We start from the raw sequence: 20460 nt of genomic DNA, 5'->3' as shown, positions 1-20460 counted from the left end.
CTTGCATTTCACGACAGAAATTCAAAATGTACTTTGAAAAATCAAGAGAATGTAACTGTGACAAGGTAAAGAACAACAAGTCACTACTAAAATATTCCAACTCTTGCATTTCACGACAGAAATTCAAAATGACCTTTGAAAAATCGTGAGAATGTAGCTGTGACAAGGTAAACCACGACAAGACACTACTGAAATATTCCAATTCTTGCATTTCACGAAAGAAATTCAAAATGAACTTTCAAAAATTAAGAGAATGTAACTGTGACAAGGTAAAGCACAACAAAACACTACTGAAATATTCCAACTCTTGCATTTCAATGAAAAAAATTCAAAATGAACTATGAAAATCAACAGAATGTAACTGTGACAAGGTAAAGCACAACAAAACACTACTGAAATATTCCAACTCTTGCATTTCAATAAATGAATTAAAAAATAAAATATAAAAATCAAGAGAATGTAACTGTGACAAGGTAAAGCACAACAAGTCACTACTGAAATATTCCAACTATTGCATTTCACGACAGAAATTCAAAATGAACTTTGAAAAATCATGAGAATGTAGCTGTGACAAGGTAAACCACAACAAGACACTACTGAAATATTCCATTTCTTGCATTTCACGATAGGACTTCAAAAATGAACTTTGAAAAATTAAGAGAATGTAACTGTGACAAGATAAAGCACAACAAAACACTACTGAAATATTCTAACTCTTGCATTTTAATGAAAGAAATTCAAAATGAACTATGAAAATCAACAGAATGTAACTGTGACAAGGTAAAGCACAACAAAACACTACTGAAATATTCCAACTCTTACATTTCAATGAAAGAAATTCAAAATGAACTATGAAAATCAACAGAGTGTAACTGTGACAAGGTAAAGCACGACAAAACACTACTGAAATATTCCAACTCTTGCATTTCACGACAGAAATTCAAAATGAACTTCGAAAAACCAAGAGAATGTAACTGTGGCAAGGTAAAGCACAACAAGTCACTACTGAAATATTCCAAATCTTGCATTTCACGAAAAAAATTCAAAATGAACTTTGAAAAATTAAGAGAATGTAACTGTGACAAGGTAAAGCACAACAAAACACTACTGAAATATTCCAACTCTTGCATTTCAATGAAAGAATTTCAAAATGAACTATGAAAATCAAGAGAATATAACTGTGACAAGGTAAAGCACAACAAAACACTACTGAAATATTCCAACTCTTGCATTTCACGACAGAAATTCAAAATGAACTTCGAAAAATCAATAGAATGTAACTGTGACACGGTAAAGCACAACAAGTCACTACTGAAATATTCTAACTCTTGCATTTCAACGAAAGAAATCCAAAATGAACTTTGAAAAATCATGAGAATGTAGCTGTGACAAGGTAAACGACGACAAGACACAACTGAAATATTCCAACTCTTGCATTTCAATGAAAGAAATTCAAAATGAACTATGAAAATCAACAGAATGTAACTGTGACAAGGCAAAGCACAACAAAACACTACTGAAATATTCCAACTCTTGCATTTCACGACAGAAATTCAAAATGAACTTTGAAAAATCAAGAGAATGTAACTGTGACAAGGTAAAGCACAACAAGTCACTACTGAAATATTCCAACTCTTGCATTTCACGACAGAAATTCAAAAAGAACTTTGAAAATTCATGAGAATGTAGCTGTGACAAGGTAAACCACGACAAGACACTACTGAAATATTCCAATTCTTGCATTTCACGAAAGAAATTCAAAATGAACTTTGAAAAATTAAGAGAATGTAACTGTGACAAGGTAAAGCACAACAAAACACTACTGAAATATTCCAACTCTTGCATTTCAATTAAATAAATTAGATATTGAGTATTAAAATCAAGAGAATGTAACTGTGACAAGGTAAAGCACAACAAAACACTACTGAAATATTCCAACTCTTGCATTTCACGACAGAAATTCAAAATGAAATTCGAAAAATCAAGAGAATGTAACTGTTACAAGTTAAAGCACAACAAGTCACTACTGAAATATTCCAACTCTTGCATTTCAACGAAAGAAATCGAAAATGAACTTTGAAAAATCAAGAGAATGTAGCTGTGACAAGGTAAACCACGACAAGACACTACTGAAATATTCCAATTCTTGCATTTCACGAAAGAAATTCAAAATGAACTTTGAAAAATTAAGAGAATGTAACTCTGACAAGGTAAAGCACAACAAAACACTACTGAAATATTCCAACTCTTGCATTTCAATGAAAGAAATTCAAAATGAACAATTAAAATCAACAGAATGTAACTATGACAAGGTAAAGCACAACAAAACACTACTGAAATATTCCAACTCTTGCATTTCACGACAGAAATTCAAAATGAACTTCGAAAAATCAAGAGAATGTAACTGTGACAAGGTAAAGCCCAACAAGTCACTACTGAAGTATTCCAACTCTTGCATTTCACGACAGAAATTCAAAATGAACTTTGAAGAATCGTGAGAATGTAGCTGTGACAAGGTAAACCACGACAAGACACTACTGAAATATTCCAATTCTTGCATTTCACGAAAGAAATTCAAAATGAACTTTGAAAAATTAAGAGAATGTAACTGTGACAAGCTAAAGCACAACAAAACACTACTGAAATATTCCAACTCTTGCATTTCAATGAAAAAAATTAAAAATGAACTATGAAAATCAACAGAATGTAACTGTGACAAGGTAAAGCACAACAAAACACTACTGAAATATTCCAACTCTTGCATTTCACGACAGAAATTAAAAATGAACTTCTAAAAATCAAGAGAATGTAAATGTGACAAGGTAAAGCACAACAAGTCACTACTGAAATATTCCAACTCTTGCATTTCACGACAGAAATTCAAAATGAACTTTGAAAAATCATGAGAATGTAGCTGTGACAAGGTAAACCACGACAAGACACTACTGAAATATTCCAATTCTTGCATTTCACGAAAGGAATTTAAAATGAACTTTGAAAAATTAAGAGAATGTAACTGTGACAAGATAAAGCACAACAAAACATTACTGAAATATTCCAACTCTTGCATTTCAATGAAAGAAATTCAAAATGAACTATGAAAATCAACAGAATGTAACTGTGACAAGGTAAAGCACAACAAAACACTACTGAAATATTCTAACTCTTGCATTTCAATGAAAGAAATTCAAAATAAACTATGAAAATCAACAGAATGTAACTGTGACAATGTAAAGCAAAACAAAACACTACTGAAATATTCCAACTCTTGCATTTCACGACAAAAATTCAAAATGAACTTCGAAAAATCAAGAGAATTTAACTGTGGCAAGGTAAAGCACAACAAGTCACTACTGAAATATTCCACCTCTTGCATTTCACGACAGAAATTCGAAATGAACTTTGAAAATTCATGAGAATGTAGCTGTGACAAGGTAAACCACGACAAGACACTACTGAAATATTCCAATTCTTGCATTTCACGAAAGAAATTCAAAATGAACTTTTAAAAATTAAGAGAATGTAACTGTGACAAGGTAAAGCACATCAAAACACTACTGAAATATTCCAACTCTTGCATTTCAATGAAAGAAATTCAAAATGAACTATGAAAATCAAGAGAATGTAACTGTGACAAGGTAAAGCACACCAAAACACTACTGAAATATTCCAACTCTTGCATTACACGACATAAATTCAAAATGAAATTCTAAAAATCAATAGAATGTAACTGTGACAAGGTAAAGCTCAACAAGTCAATACTGAAATATTCCAACTCTTGCATTTCAATGAGAGAAATACAAAATGAACTTTGAAAAATCATGAGAATGTAGCTGTGACAAGGTAAACCACGACAAGACACTACTGAAATATTCCAATTCTTGCATTTCACGAAACAAATTCAAAATGAACTTTGAAAAATTAAGAGAATGTAACTGTGACAAGGTAAAGCACAACAAAACACTACTGAAATATTCCAACTCTTGCATTTCAATGAAAGAAATTCAGAATGAACTATGAAAATATTCCAACTCTTGCTTTTCACGACAGAAATTCAAAATGAACTTTGAAAAATCATGAGAATGTAGCTGTGACAAGGTAAACCACGACAAGACACTACTGAAATATTCCAATTCTTGCATTTCACGAAAGAAATTCAAAATGAACTTTGAAAAATTAAGAGAATGTAACTCTGACAAGGTAGAGCACAACAAAACACTACTGAAATATTCCAACTCTTGCATTTCAATGAAAGAAATTCAAAATGAACTATGAAAATCAACAGAATGTAACTGTGACAAGGCAAAGCACAACAAAACACTACTGAAATATTCCAACTCTTGCATTTCACGACAGAAATTCAAAATGAACTTCGAAAAAACAAGAGAATGTAACTGTGACAAGGTAAAGCACAACAAGTCACTACTGAAATATTCCAACTCTTGCATTTCAAGACAGAAATTCAAAATGAACTTTGAAAAATCATGAGAATGTAGCTGTGACAAGGTACACAACGAGAAGTCACTACTGAAATATTCCAATTCTTGCATTTCACGAAAGAAATTCAAAATGAACTTTGAAAAATTAAGAGAATGTAACTGTGACAAGGTAAAGCACATCAAAACACTACTGAAATATTCCAACTCTTGCATTTCAATGAAAGAAATTCAAAATGAACTATTAAAATCAAGAGAATGTAACTGTGACAAGGTAAAGCACACCAAAACACTACTGAAATATTCCAATTCTTTCATTTCACTAAATAAATTAAAAATTAACTTATTAAGATCAAGAGAATGTAACTGTGACAAGGTAAAGCACAACAAGTCACTAATGAAATATTCCAACTCTTGCATTTCAACGAAAGAAATCCAAAATGAACTTTGAAAAATCATGAGAATGTAGCTGTGACAAGGTAAACAACGACAAGACACTACTGAAATATTCCAATTCTTGCATTTCACGAAACAAATTCAAAATGAACTTTGAAAAATTAAGAGAATGTAACTGTGACAAGGTAAAGCACAACAAAACACTACTGAAATATTCCAACTCTTGCATTTCAATGAAAGAAATTCAAAATGAACTATGAAAATCAACAGAACGTAACTATGACAAGGTAAAGCACAACAAAACACTACTGAAATATTCCAACTCTTGCATTTCACGACAGAAATTCAAAATGAACTTCGAAAAATCAAGAGAATGTAACTGTGACAAGAGAATGTAAACTACTCTTTCATGGGCCAGGAGGATGCAGACCAATCAGCGTAAGCGTGAACTGAATGGGCCACAATAACAATTCACTAGCTTTTAATATCCCGCTGTGGCATCGTGAACTTATAATTTTAACGCGTATTTTTTAATGATTTAAAGTCTTAAAAATTTTTTCAAGATTTAAAGCTTTGAAAAATCAAATCTTTTAAAGCGCGGCTGAAAGCACTTACAGGAGAAAAAGAATATGTACCTGCTAACAAAACAGATGACATATCATGTTATCTAACAATCATGTTCATAAAATTTTCTAATCAGGACTCGACTGTTTAGGATGGAAAAAATAAGCTATGATAAACTAAATCGGTTGGATTTGAAATTTTAATTGATATTTCATTTTGGGCAAATATTTTAACTGAAAGTTGCGGTTACAAAGTGGACCTTACATACGTTTTTATGAACAATATTTAAAACCCTAATTGCAACTCTTCATTGAACGTTTGAGTCGTAAATATTGGCTCTCTGACCCAAATAGGTTCCCGATCACTGGCCTAGGGTGCCAAAAACTATTGAGCCAGCCCTGATACAGACCCGCAAAATCAGCAAAGTTTTGAATAGGTCTACTGCATAGGGCTGTATACAGGCAATAGGAGCGACCGGCTAGTATGCAATTGATACAGTAGCACCAATTATATTTGAATAAAGTACTCAAAGGAAAATCAATTGGTGCTCTTTTGTTGCTGTTGTAGGTAGTTTTTTTTTATGTCGTACATCTATATTTACTACTTCCCCTCTATATTTACCTCTTTGAGATCAATCTGAAAAAACCTCTATTCATCTTCTTCTTCTTCAGATGTGGACTTTACACTTTACATTATTTAGCCATCTCCTTATGTTCCATGTCTTGCCGCAATTGAGTATTGGGGTGCTGTTAGCTAAAACTCTAGATTTATGGCGATATGCCACTTGTTTCTCGGCGTAGAAATATAAAAATGAAAATTTGGAGTTCTGAACTTATTGAAAGGGTTTCCCCCACCAAGCTCTTGGTAACAGGTTTTAGCTTATGGAACTTCAAGCAGTTTACTAGCTTTAGTTAATCTTATTTAAAAACATGACACTTACTAGGATCCCCACGAAATTTCAGTGCTACCAGGGTTGTTTTTTTTACCAAAATTTACATACGAATATTCCCCTTTTCGTATTTTTAAACCTTTTTAATGACTTTTTTTTCTATTTTTTATTCTTTTTTCTATTTCTATTTTTTCCTATTTTCTTTTTTTTTTACTCCGCTCTTCTCAGTGCTCATAATGATACTGATCACTACCATCAGATAAATTGACGTTGATTGGCAGCTGTTCCCTTGATTGGCATGCATTATCTACAATATCATAGCTTGATTCTGCTATTTATTTAGGATTCTTTCACTTCTAAGTTGTCTTCCAAATCAGACTCCTTTCCATAATCAAATCTAACGTTTTATCACTAAAACGTTCTTATACAAAATTCTTCTCTTTTCTTTTCTCTTTTCTTTTTGAAAAAATAGACAACTGAGAAGGACAAAAAATAATTTAACGTAATTACCATTTATTACCATAATAATAACGTTATTACCATTTAAAGCAGCTTAAAAAACTGCCTTTGAAGAGAACAGCACCAATTCACAAAAATTTCGTGGGGGAAAGGTAAATTTTTCGATTTTTATGAACATCAGAAAACTTATATTTCAAAATCTATAGGGGTAAATTGCCCACCCCCGTATTTACATCCTTATTTAAAAAGCCCCTTTAAGAAAATGGTAAATTAGAAAATGGTAAATATGAGGCATGCTGTGGATGACAAAAAACATATTTTTCATTTATATTCTTAGTTGTTTTTCATACAACTACATTTATTCAAAACTTGGGAAATGTATAAAACAACAAATTCGCACTCATCCAAGGCGATATTTATCACAGCTTCACAGAGACACATCAAAAAATTACCAAGTTACAAAAATAGAATTTACACTAGTTCCTTATTTTTAGAACGAAATACAAAAGTAAATGATTTCAAAGTCTGAGACTAAATAATGACACCAAACAAAAGTTGGATAATCTAAATATAAGCACATAACCAACTATAAGGCAAGTACAAAAAATTTTTAGTGAGGAGAGAGGGGGGATTATGAGAGGGGACACTAAAAAACTTGAAATTTTATAATTATCCTCAAAATGAAAAAATTTATTAATCCCGAAGTTTATACGGGGCAGGTGACTAAGTATATAGATTCTTCTCCTGGGCAAGTTCCTATTACCTAACAAGGTGGTGGTAAGGCCCTAAAATTTAAGTATGGAATAAATTTTCCTTTCAAAAAAAAAGAAAAACATTTTCAGTTTCTATACAAAGCTGGAATGTACCAGGGAGTTCCTATACCTCCTTGGTAACCGGCAGGGAGCGGCCAAGGGGGTAACTGGCAAATCCCCATTTACAAACAGGTAGTAATTATAAATTGTATCAAGAGGATAATGAAAAACATTCCCATTTAAAGTGTGGCAAAAAAATTCTCGATAATATTTTACTTTTAAAATGAGAAATCATTTTATAAACCCCTATTACTTAGCTACAATGATACTAATTACAATATATCCCCCTCCTACCCTTGTATAAGCTCAAATGTTGAAACACAGACAAATGATTTCATTACTTGATCTAGAATATAAAAGGAATATCTATATTTGTATATAACATTTGTAAAAAATAATAGTAATAATGACATTGACTGCACGCAAAAGCTACTGTGATATAAAAGTAAGGCAATATGCTCAGTAGGCTTAAACGCAATACAAAAAAGAAACCTACCTTAAATTTTACGTAAATTTTTTAATTTAAAAATATCGAAATTTTATTTAAAAATTTAATTTAAATTTTTGTTTAAATTAAATTTAATTTTAATTTTCAATTTAATTTAATTTTAATTTATATATATTTTTTTTAATTTGAAATCTCGAATAGTATTTTGTGGAAGGGGGATTCTAAATAGCGAAAACTAGTTGAGAACTAATGAAAAAATGAAAAAATTCTGAGAATTTAAGGAGCTCAGCAAACTGGTTATTAGTATTATGTTTTCTTTAATATTCTTATCTTATATTTAAGTTGAAACCGGTTGGAGTAAAACCGGCAAAAATCTGTTCTGAAAACTTAACGAGCTCAGCGTTTTGGTAGCTAAATATTTTTATTTTTTAAATAGCCCCGTTTTACATCAAGAGTTTATTGATCACAGCGAATCGACTTTTTTCCATCGTAACTGCCTTTAAAAAAATAAAACCTATGGAACTAAAACCGATAAAAGAAGTGTCAAACATTTCACAAGCTCGTCTTACCGGTAGTTAAGTTTTTTTAAAAATAAATTTTACAATTTTGTTTTGTTTTCTTCAATATTTTTTTATTTTTGCTAATGTATATCAAAGTTAAAGCCAACTCAATCAAAGCCAGTGTAGACCTGTTTCAATGATGTATGGTTGATTAAATAAATTCATTCATTCAGCGAGCCGGCTACTAATTTTTTTGAATAGCCCCACTGCGTATTAAAGCTATAGTTCGACACAATTATTCAATATAAACGGCATTTAGAAGTTAGTTGGCCCCAGGTTACAAATTGGTAATTACAATAAGGCACAAGATTGTGAATCAGAAGAAGAAAACTATAGAAAAACAATATATAAACAATATACTATATACACAAAATATATATATATATGATTTACACAAGTTAAAAACACTAGTACAAATAACACAACAAAAGGACGCATTAACACAAATAAAGGTTCGAAACTGGAGTAATGCAGAATTATGTAAGGCACTTTGATTTTTTCCCCTTTGCAATAATTAACTGAAAGTAAGTTACAAAAGCCAATTATCATTACTGACGATTAATTATTATTTATTATTTTTGCGCCAAACTCCTAACGTTGATCTATTCTTAAATACTGGGTTTAGGATTTAGGTGTAGTCTTTTTAAGCGAATATTTATTTAATACAGGTGTTCTTCACATCAGGTTTTAAACTAGAAATAATTTCTAGATTGAGCTCTCATTTTGAGGCTTCCTGCCTTTGGAGACATCCCCTCGACAAAAGTAAATATTTCCAATGCTGGATTTGTAGAAATGCTTACAAAAAGGCGTAAGCACATTAAATCAGGCATAAGCTCAAGCAGCTGCTTGATTACTTTTCCAAGAAAAAAACTTTCTATTATAGCATTCACATTTTACGAATTAAAAAAGTTGCAAAAAACGTCGCCTTTTCTTTGAAAAAGCTAGTAATTGTCCTGCGCGTACGCTATTAAAACATTGGTTGAAAGCACTGCGTCTGTCTAATGCTTCAGTATTTTTTGTTTAGGCTATATGAGATCACACCATTCACGAGCGCAGGGGGAGGGCGGTTTCACCCCCCCCCCTAAAAAAATCTTATATTTCCCCAAATCCCTTGGCACTTCTTATTCAAATTATCCAATATTTTTTTTTATTATCTCCCTCCCTTTCAAAAAAAAATTCTAATAATCAATGTTGGGTCATAAATAGCAGAGTGAAAGAGCGAGACGATGTTTGGGTGTGCATGTCATTGTCAGCCACTTTTACTTACTGAGTGTGTAAGAGGTTGAGTTTGAGGTTACCAACCATTTTAGGATGAGATTAGTAACTAATAAATTAATGACAGCTGAGTTAGGGAAGGAACCCGCAGTTAGACACTTATAAAACTCAAGACTTTAGGTCCGTTTCAGAAGTCAATTATCATTAATTATCTTTTATTTACTTTATCCTTATGGCTCACAAGTACAAATTCTACCCCATGTGGAAAGTAGAATAGCAAAGACCCCGGGTGTTTTTTTTTTCACGGTTGAAAAAGGTTTAAAGCATAGGAGGATAAGTGTGCGAATAAAGACAAGAATATTGAAAGCTACTATAATGAAAGTGGTCATTATAGTATAGTTCGTTACTACTAACTACTAACAACTCATTGTTAGTAGTATCTAACATTAGTAGTTAGTAGTATCATTCGGATGAATTCCCAAAGGTTGTTAATTTCGGTCATGTATCTTGGGTCAAACGAAAAGCAGGTCGTCCCAAAATAGGATGAGAAGAGGCCATAAGGGAGGGGTTAAAGGAAATTGGAACTTCGTGGGAGGGTGTAAAGAAAGACGTTCTGAATAGATTGGGGTGGTGGGGGCGCAGGTGTGTTGGCCTCAAACAGGTTGGCGCTGCATTGAGTTGTTAGTAGTAGCAGTAGTATCGGCTCATAAGAAGCAACAGATTTTGACATTTTAGCTCTTGCGGCGCTTAATACACAAAGAACTGACAAACTTTTTATTATCTGTTTTTTTTGGAACGCAACTAATAATATTACTAATAATTTTTTTTGTAATTATCAATAATTAATAATGTAATAACAAAAATAATACACTATTAATGATCAGTAGTGACAATTGCCTTATGGGACGCAGCCGCCTTTCACCATACCCCTTTTAAAGTACAAACTCTATAAAATGAACTGCATTTCATCACGGCATTTAACACCAAGAACAAAAGCAACACTGACTGAGAAAGCCTCTCTACAATGCATGATATTATGTTGAAGCGAATCAACTCCAAGGAAAGCTCTTCATCGTATTATCCAACACACAGAAAATGATAATAATAATAATAAGCTCAAGCAAATCATGGCAAATAAAGGCAACACTAATTAAAAAAAAGCCTTTCTAAAATGAAGGATTCAGTACTGAAGTGAAAAAATCCAGGAAAAGTTGTTCGTCACGTTGTGCAACACATACAATAAGCTCGAGCAAAGCAAGGGCAATAATGGCAACACTGATTAGAGACGATTATAGCATTAAACATATGACAATTTTAACATGTATTAATAGCACTGAAATTTTGTGCATTCTATGTTTCAATATATTGTTCAAATATGTCTGTGTTTTTTTTTTTTTGTTCATTTAGTTTTCTCTTTTTTTTATCTCATTTCCTGTTTCTTGCTCTGGGATTTGTGCAGCAGCATGTTTTCTTAATTTGCAAGACAAGCTTTGTGCCAAGGCTTATTTGTGTATAATAATATGTATTGGTAGTATTTGTAATAATGTATAATATGTGTTTATAATAATAGGCTTATTTGTAATAATAAATAAATAACGCCTTTTTCAATAGCCACAGGCAACTTTCAACTTTAATTGGACATAATTATATCGGAGGGGACAGAAAATTTCTATCCTAAATTGCACAATTAAAACTTAATTTAACATTTAAATTTAATATAAAAAAAAGAAGACCCATTGAATTAAACATCACACCAAAATCACTAGAAAACGGCGAGCCATTATAGGACATTTCCCCCCACTGTTACAGTGTCATTTATAATGTATAACATTACGATAAACTGCCTTAAAAATGTACCTTCTTCCTGAGAAAAATGAATTTATTGATGAAAATAAACTCCCTCGTCCTTTAAAACTTCATATAAAAAAGCAGGACCTTCAAAACTAAACCTCAGACCAAGACCACTGGAAATAGGGCCAAGCATACCCATTCCTTCCAATCCGTTATAGGTCATTATCCCCTCCCTAGTGTTACGCTGCCATTTAACCATGTATACCATCACAATGTACAAAGCCTCATACCTTAAAAATTACAAAGCCTCATACCGCATCTTTTGAAACTAATCGAGTAAAAAGCCAATTTTTAGTGAAGACTCACACACTAGTATCAAATCAGCACAGATTCCTCTACATCCCTACAGAACCTTTCAAATTTAAGCTCACACCCAGAGATGAACCGTACCAAATCATTTCAAAACGGATCAAATTACACAACAAATTGTTCTGAAAAATCGCTGGGAATTATAAAAATAGTATTACAACATTACGTATACCCTTCCTGAATAAAAGCTTAAAGTTTTAAACTCATACCCAAAGATCAATCATACCAAATCACCTTAAAGCCAGTCAAGACATCAAATCGTTCTGAACAACCATTGGTCATTTTTCAAAACAGCCTGACATGATCGAAGATTGTTAGCATACCATTCTCAGAGGGAGTTTCAGCCCTATTTCACTCAAACCCAAAAATGAATCATAAAAAAACTACCTTAGAACCGGTCAAGTTAAACGTCAATTTTTTTTTTAATCACTTGGGTATTCTCCCTAGCGCATTTCTTAACCAAGATGGCTTATATTAATTACTAAAAAACTGGTCAAGATATGCATCAATTTCTTCTGAATCACCATCGGATATTATCAAACTAGCACTCTGTTCTTTGATAGAGCTCAAAAGTTTTAACACATTTCCAAGATGCATCATAATGAATCACCTTAGTAACAATCTAGTTACATACAAATCTCTACTGAATCACCATTGGATAATTCTTCGACTAACATACCGTTACTTGCTAGAGCCTTACAGTCGTAACACATATCCAAGACGTACCATACTGAATCACATTAGAACCGGTCTATTTATACATCAATTCCTTCCAAATTACCATTGGATATTCTGAACCATAATACAGTCCCTTTATAGTCTTACAGTTAAACATCAATTTCTTCGGAGCCCCCACGTGACATTCTTACACTGGCGTTACGCCTTCGTTGCGATCGCCGCAGAGCATCAGCCCGCCTATAAGGTTCTGATTTGAGACCTAATAAAATATCTTCTAAGGCTCCGTGATACACGTCTTCTGTTGGGAGAATCTTCTTTTCTTGCACATTCTTGGTTTTCAACTTCAACTCACTTATAACAGCATCCTAGATAAGAGAAGGAAATTTTTTTTTTACATATATAAGTTTAAGTAATATATATATATATATATATATATATATATATATATATATATATATATATATATATATATATATATATATATATATATATATATATATATATATATATACATATATATATACATATATATATACACACACACACATATATATATATATATATATATATATATATATATATATATATATACCCTGGTGAAACAAATAAGGAAAATATATTTTGTCATTTCACTAGTTTTGAATAAGATTTTGGTATTTTTTTGGGATAAATTTGAAACCAGTTTTATAATTGTGATTTTCCAAGTAAGTGAATACTTTTTTTCCAGTTAAGAAGAGCCATTTTTTAGGAATCCGGTGTGTTTATTGGATGCGCACGCGCTGATTGCGTGATTTTTGGCCGCGCAGCGTTGCCATTCTTGTTTGTGAGTTTGGTTTTCGGGCGCGAAAAAAAGGTCAAAATCGGCGTGTGTTTCTTCTTAATAAGTGAAGTCTTGTGGACTGATTGGATCGCTTGGGACCAAGCAGAAGAGGGGAGAGAACCTGCCGGAAGCGCCGTATTGGTACCTGCCGGTTAATTAGCCTTAAATTGCAGGGAACAGGTGAGCAGGTCTCGACGCTTCCCTTGCTCCCGGTGATCGACGTACGCTCCGAGCATTCTTTCCTGTGCTCCGAACTGTGCTCCGCCCCCGGCTATTCTGATTGGACTGTGACTTCTCAGACGAATCCCTGCCCACCGACTGTGATTTTTCGACGCTCTGCTGTTTCATTCCGCGGGTGAAATGGGGACTGATTCGAGAGAGATAAAAATGATCTATAATCCTGTCCTGAACTTTGTTTATCGTGCGAATAAGGCGGGAAACGCAAGTGTAGATATTATCTCGAAAGCGACACAATATTATAAGCCTGATATACTGTTGAAAGCCAAGGAAATTATCTGGCCGATGGCTGGAAAGACTACTCGTGTGTCAGAGCGTGTCAAGGCGCTTGATATTGTGACTGATCTGATCGGAGCTGTTCGGCAGTGTGACGAAAAGAAAATAGCTCTTCCTAAGTTTGTCATATATGAACCGGATGAAGTGCCGATAATTCCTGGTGAGGTTACTGCTACTCTCACCAGGAAACTGAACGAAGTCTGCAGCAGTGTTGAAGACCTTAAACAACATATAACCACTCTAAAGTCGCAGCCTAGCTTTGTGCCTCAGGTCCCCAGTGTCACTTCTCAGCCGAAACCTACGTACTCGGTTATCTTGAAACAACCAGCGAAAGGTCTTGTAAAGCCGGATGACCGCAAAGGCTATATTGAGAGCCTCGCGGATGCCGCTTGTTGTTCTCATATTATGGACCTGAAACCTCTTCAGAAAGAGTGGCGGATTGTCCTTGACGATAAGGACGCCGCGACTACACTTGCTAATGCAGTTAAGGATGCTAAATTGAAGTCGCCTTCATGCTTTGGTATTATACGTCATATCCCAGATGATATCGAGGACAGTGATCTATGTGGTTTGATTCAGAACTGTGTTAAAGCAGAAAGGATACGAAAAACTCGATCGTTCAAGCTGCTTTTCGACAGTAAGATGCACTTACTCAAAGCAATGGAAAACCCTGTGACCTTTGGCTATGAGAAACACCGAATTCAGGAGTATAAATTCCTGCCCATGCGTTGCTATAACTGTCAACAGTTTGGACATGCAGCTCAAACGTGCAAAAATGATACCAAGTGCTCTCGCTGTGCCGCTTGTCATAAAAATTCGAAAGAGGACCCTTGCAATAATGATGTGAAATGCGCACTATGCAGTTCTGCGGACCATCCTTGCTTTAGTATCAAATGCCCAGTAGCAATGAAAATCATGGCTAGTAAATGATTGCTCCCCAACTAAAGGTTTGCTCGTGGAACATTAACGGAAATGTTATTGAAAAGCTACCGTTTCTCGAAAGTGCGCTATGTTGCAACGATGTGCTCTGTTTGCAGGAGCACTTCCTGTCGACATCCTCGGTTTCTCTTCTGAAGTTCAGTGACAATATTCAAGTATTTTCGATGCCTGCTGTGGCTTCGGGTCGAGGAAGACCATCAGGTGGCGTTGCCATACTCGTTAACTCTCACCTGGCTGTCCAGCTGTTTAGTCAAAATGAATGTTTTGTGGCTGTAAAAATCGGTGAAGCTTACGTATTCTCTGTTTATATCCCAACCGATTACCGCGACATTGCTTCAGAGGAGAGATTCAGTGTTGCATGCTCCCAACTGGTGCGTTCCGTTCAGGACTGTCATGATAAGCATGGGCAGGTGATTATTGTGGGAGATTTCAACTGTGACTTAAACGATAGTAATAGCGCAAGGTCTCAAATCCTGTTGCCCGCTCTTGCCGACATGCACCCCGTACCAAATGACTGCTGTTTCACATATGTGCACAATTCAGGCTCAACAAGCTCTTTGGATTTCTTCGTCTGCTCGAACAGTGTGAAATCACTTAGTGTTAGCCGTGTCGATACTGGCTTATCGGTATCCGATCATTTCCCTATAACCTGCTCATTTGAAATTGCTATGCCTGAAATCAGCTACCCAAGGAAAAGGAAGTGGTATTTTAAATCTGATTGGAATAAAGTCAACCCTAGTGTATATTCTAGTGTTCTTGGTAGCGTGTTGGCGAAAATCAAGATACCGGTCCAGTTACTACAGCAGAACGCTAAAATATCAGTCAGTGAAAAGAAGATTCTTTTAAACATATATTGCTCTGAGCTTACCCATGCGATGCGGTGTGCCGAAACAGCTGCTGTACCCAAACGCAAAGTGCGTGTGGGGTCTGAAGTTCCTAAGTGGTCTCTTAATCCAGAGCTGGCTCACGCGTGCGAGTCTTCCAAATTTTGGTATCGTTTGTGGAATAGCTGTGGTAGACCCCGTTCTGGCGCTGTGAATGATGTAAGACTCTACACCAAGCGTCAGTTTTCTAAAATTCTTACTAAACACAAAAGAGCTGTGATTGATGGATATAGTGAAAGATTGTCAGGAAATCCCAATGAAATATGGAAGTTCATTTCAAAGAAGAAAGGTGATTGCGAGTCAAGTGATCAAAAGATACCATCAGAGCAAGAATGGGTTAAATATTATACTAGTGAATTTTCACCCCCAGATACCGTTTTGGAAGAAGATTTCTCTACGCAGCTTGTTGCGACTTTGGGTGATTGTGATTCGGGTCCCAGTTTCACAGTTAGTCTGGAAAAAATTAAACAGTGCATTCTAAAACTGAAAAAGAAATTGTCATGTGGAAGCGATCAGTTATGCGGTATGCACCTCGTGCACGGAAGTATAAATCTGTTGCATCACTTGGGTCTACTATTCCAAACTATATTCAACTGTGGGTTAGTCCCCGATGTGTTCTGTGCTGGTGTTGTAACCCCGGTGGTTAAGAAAGGAAAGGATAAAAGTAAATGCAGTTCATATCGGCCAATCACGGTTTCCTCGGTAATGTGTAAATTGCTAGAGCTGATAGCTATTGATGAGATAACAGAAGTCTGTTCGACACCAGAGAATCAGTTCGGTTTTAAAAATGGTTACAGTCGTGAACATGTACATAGAGTTATTGCTAATGTTTTAGTTGATGTTGAAGAGAAAGACGATATTCTTCTTATGGCCGGTCACGACGTTTCGCGTGCGTTTGACTCGGGAATTCATCCTCAGCTTTTAATCAGCGCTAAGGATCGTGGTCTTGATCGCTCAATTTTACGTGTTTACAGGAATATGTACAGCAAACTGTATGTTGTTATTAAAGTGCCGACACGAGATGGTTTTGCAATTTCGAAGTGTGTAATACGTGTATGGAAAGGTATTAGGCAGGGGGGTATATCTTCACCCCCACTATATAATAACAGTGTCCTGGAGGCCCAGAAGAAAGTTCGCACGACATTTATCTACCGAGGCCTTGATATGTCGCTTCTGAACTACGCTGACGATATATTGAATCTCAGCAGGACTGTCTCGGGTATAGAGGAAAATTTTGATATTTTATGTATTGAGTATAGGAAAATCGGATTGAAGTTTAATGCTGAGAAGAGTGAGGTTGTCGCATTTGGTAAATCGCGTAACCGGCCCTCCCCGAATAATGTTTGTCTAGATGGTCATCCGATACCTCTATCGCCAAGTATCAGTTACCTTGGACTTCCGATTGGGAGTGATCTGAGGCATACCCGATCGCTTTTGCTATAATTTGTTGGTTCGAAGCTTCGTAAGACATATGGTATGCTTGTTCCCTGTAAAGCTCGATACAAAAGAAGTATATTATCAAAAATTTACAATGCATTTGCTATGCCCCTTTTGCTTGCTTTTTCACCCTTTTGGAGTATATTAACTATCTCGGATAAGAAGACGCTACGAACGTTGTTTTTTTCGGTATGCCAAGTTCCTCCTTGGCATACCTCTTTGGGCCAGAAACCGGGGCCTGGTTTCTGTATATGGGGTCACAGATCCTTTTAAAGCAATCACGGAACGGAGACTGCGATTTGAGAAGTCGCTGGATCCGACTAATACCTTGTTTAGTGCCTTTATGTAAATTGTTACCGTCTAAAGTTTTTTTTTTTTTTTTTTTTTTTTTTTTTTTTTTCCTTTCTATTTACTCCGAGTTTACATCATGTGTGTATTTCGGGAATTAAATTTATTGATTGATTGATTGATTGATATTTGCCCCTATTTGTATTTTTTTTTTTTTTTTTTTTTTTTTTTTTTTGTTTTTTTTTCTTGTCTGTTTTGCTATGTTTTGGTTTTGTTTGTATTTGTCAGAATTTATTTGTTTTTTTTTTCCATTTTCTTTCTTTATACTCCATCAGTGTTGTATTTTACATTTATGATGGGAAATAAATTTATACATACATACATATATATATATATATATATATATATATATATATATATATATATATATATATATATATATATATATATATATATATATATATATATATATATATATATATATATATATATATATATATATATATATATATATATATATATATATATATATATATATATATATATATATATATATATATATATATATATATATATATATATATATATATATATATATATATATATATATATATATATATATATATATATAATATATAAATATATATATATATATATATATATATATATATATATATATATATATATATATATATATATATATATATATATATATATATATATATATTTCGTCCGGGTGGTACGAAAGTGAAGTTTACGTGTGATGAATGGATTGAGGAACTAGCACATAAGCCTCCTCCCTCCACAGCTTCCAGAGGTGCTAAAAATGAGTGTTTTATTGAATGTGTTTAGTTTACTTATTTGTTAATTATCTTTTCTTTTTCGCTTAGTTTAATCAAATAGATATGGAAAAGTTGATAGTGATGAATTTGAAATGTTTGGGTTAATGATAATTTTTATTTTTGAGTAAATAATTTAAAATGTCTGTTAATGTGAAATTATTTTGAGTGGGTGGTAGCGGGCTTATGTTTTTTTGATGGTTTTGCTTTGTGCCATGAAGCTTGCAATAATTTGCTTTTTTAAATTGTATGTCCGCTTTGCCGGAATATATTTTGTTATTTTTTTTTTTATTTATCTAGGTCTAGATATATGTTTAGTAGATAATGATTTTTTCCGCCACCGCTACCCTCTACAGTCATATGAATTAATTTTTATTGATGATGGTTAGAGATATTGTTTTTCCTCCTGGGAAAAGCACTGTCTTGCAATTTGAAAGTCGAAGGGTTGATTTTTCCAGCCAGTTTAATGAAAGAATAAATAGAAATTTAGATATTAATGCCACTGAGATTTTCACAAATGAACCATCAAGGTATATTTTTAAAGAGGAAGCACTACCCTTGTATTGTGATAGGGGCCATTTTGGCCTTAACATTTTTCATTTGAATTGTCGGGGATTGAATTCTGCGCATAATTTTTTATCGGAATTAATAAAGACTAATGTCTTTCAGGTGATCGCTTTAACTGAAACGTGGTTAAATGATAATAACTGGCAATTACTACATATCCCTGGGTATAATTTATATGTAAGGAATCGCGAGTATTACCAACATGGAGGCCTAGCAGCTTACATTCAGGCTGATTATAAGGTTTCAATAAGAGAAGATCTTACAATATATAGAGAGAAAGTTTGCGAGTGTTTTGTTTTACATATAACTAGAGAGAATTTGAATTTTTGTATTTTTGTAGTATATAGACCTCCACAGAGCCTGCTCCAAGTCTTTATGGACCTATTTGAAGAACAATTAATGAAACTTCCGATTAACTCTATGCCATGTTTTATTATGGGGGATTTTAATATTGACCTTATAGATCAGTCATCTGCTAGCACTGAATTTATTAATAGAAGTTTATCCAATGGGTTTCATCCTTGTATAAATATCCCTACAAGAATTACGGGAACATCAGCTAAGCTTCTGGACAACATCCTTTCTAATGTACCCTTGAGTCTTCCCAGGGTCCTTATTAACGATGTATCTGACCACTTTGGAGTTTCAGCTAGCTTTTGAACTGTCACGAAGGTGGTTAAAGACAAAAAATCAAGGATTCCAGTGATCAGTAAAAGTGCGATGGTAAAACTTAAAAATGATATAGAAAAGGTGTATTGGTACGATGTTTTGGGCGAAGTTCAGGACGCAAATTCAAAGTTTGTTTTATTTTATGAAAAGTTGCAGAGTTTGATAAGTCAAGTAGTCATATTGAAACCGTTTAATAGAAAGCACTCAAGTAAAAAACCTTGGATTGGTCCTGTGACTTTGAAGCAAATAAATGTAAGAGATAAATTGTTTAGAGCTCAAATAATTAACCCGACACAAGAAAATAAGCAATTATATAAAATTTATCGAAATAGGTTGAATACAATTTTAAGAAATGAAAAAAAGAAATATTTTGAGAAAAAGTTTAAGGAGGTAGAAGGATGCCCTAAGACAACCTGGGAACTAATAAAAGATGTGATTGGATTAAAAATAAATAGTGCACCTGATGAATTAGTTAGTGTAATGAGAAAGACTTTGAATTCTGAAAAGGACATATGCAATAAATTTCAGAGTTATTTTTCGAATATTGGTCTGAATTTAGCTATGTCCGTTGTGCCTGATAGTGGTGACCCGACGTTCGAGTTCTTACAGAGGGACCCCATTGATGTATCTCTTCACCTTAGACTTCTAACGGTTGATGAAATTAAAAAAAATTATTTATGGGTTGCGTAGTAATTCATCTGGTAGCGATCATATTACTCTAAAAACACTTAAATGTATTTTTCCTGTTATAGCTGATGTTTTATGTGGGTTAATTAATGAGTGTTTTCGTCAAGAAAAATTCCCAGACTGTTTTAAAGTTGCCCGTATAACCCCAATTCATAAGGGTGGTATTCAAAATGACCCAGGAAACTATAGACCGATATCTG

General features: G+C 33.8%; 1 protein-coding gene across 2 annotated transcripts in view; it reads right to left on the bottom strand.

Annotated features, from left to right (window-relative positions):
* Positions 1-10616: 10616 nt before the first annotated feature.
* The window catches only part of Frl (formin-like protein), a 189744-nt gene continuing 179900 nt past the window's right edge, over positions 10617-20460 (bottom strand). For both annotated transcript variants that reach the window (XM_089108397.1, XM_089108399.1), the window contains exon 20: positions 10617-12982. In XM_089108397.1, coding sequence (XP_088964523.1) covers positions 12767-12982 — 216 coding nt within the window. In that variant the 3' untranslated portion in view covers positions 10617-12766. The remainder of the gene's footprint in view (positions 12983-20460) is intronic.

The sequence above is a fragment of the Artemia sp. Qi Xiang Cuo genome, chromosome 3 (genome assembly GCF_049724085.1).
Source record: "Artemia sp. Qi Xiang Cuo chromosome 3, ASM4972408v1, whole genome shotgun sequence".
NCBI classification, from domain to species: domain Eukaryota; kingdom Metazoa; phylum Arthropoda; class Branchiopoda; order Anostraca; family Artemiidae; genus Artemia; species Artemia sp. Qi Xiang Cuo.
This window is presented reverse-complemented; position numbering and strand designations above follow the sequence as displayed.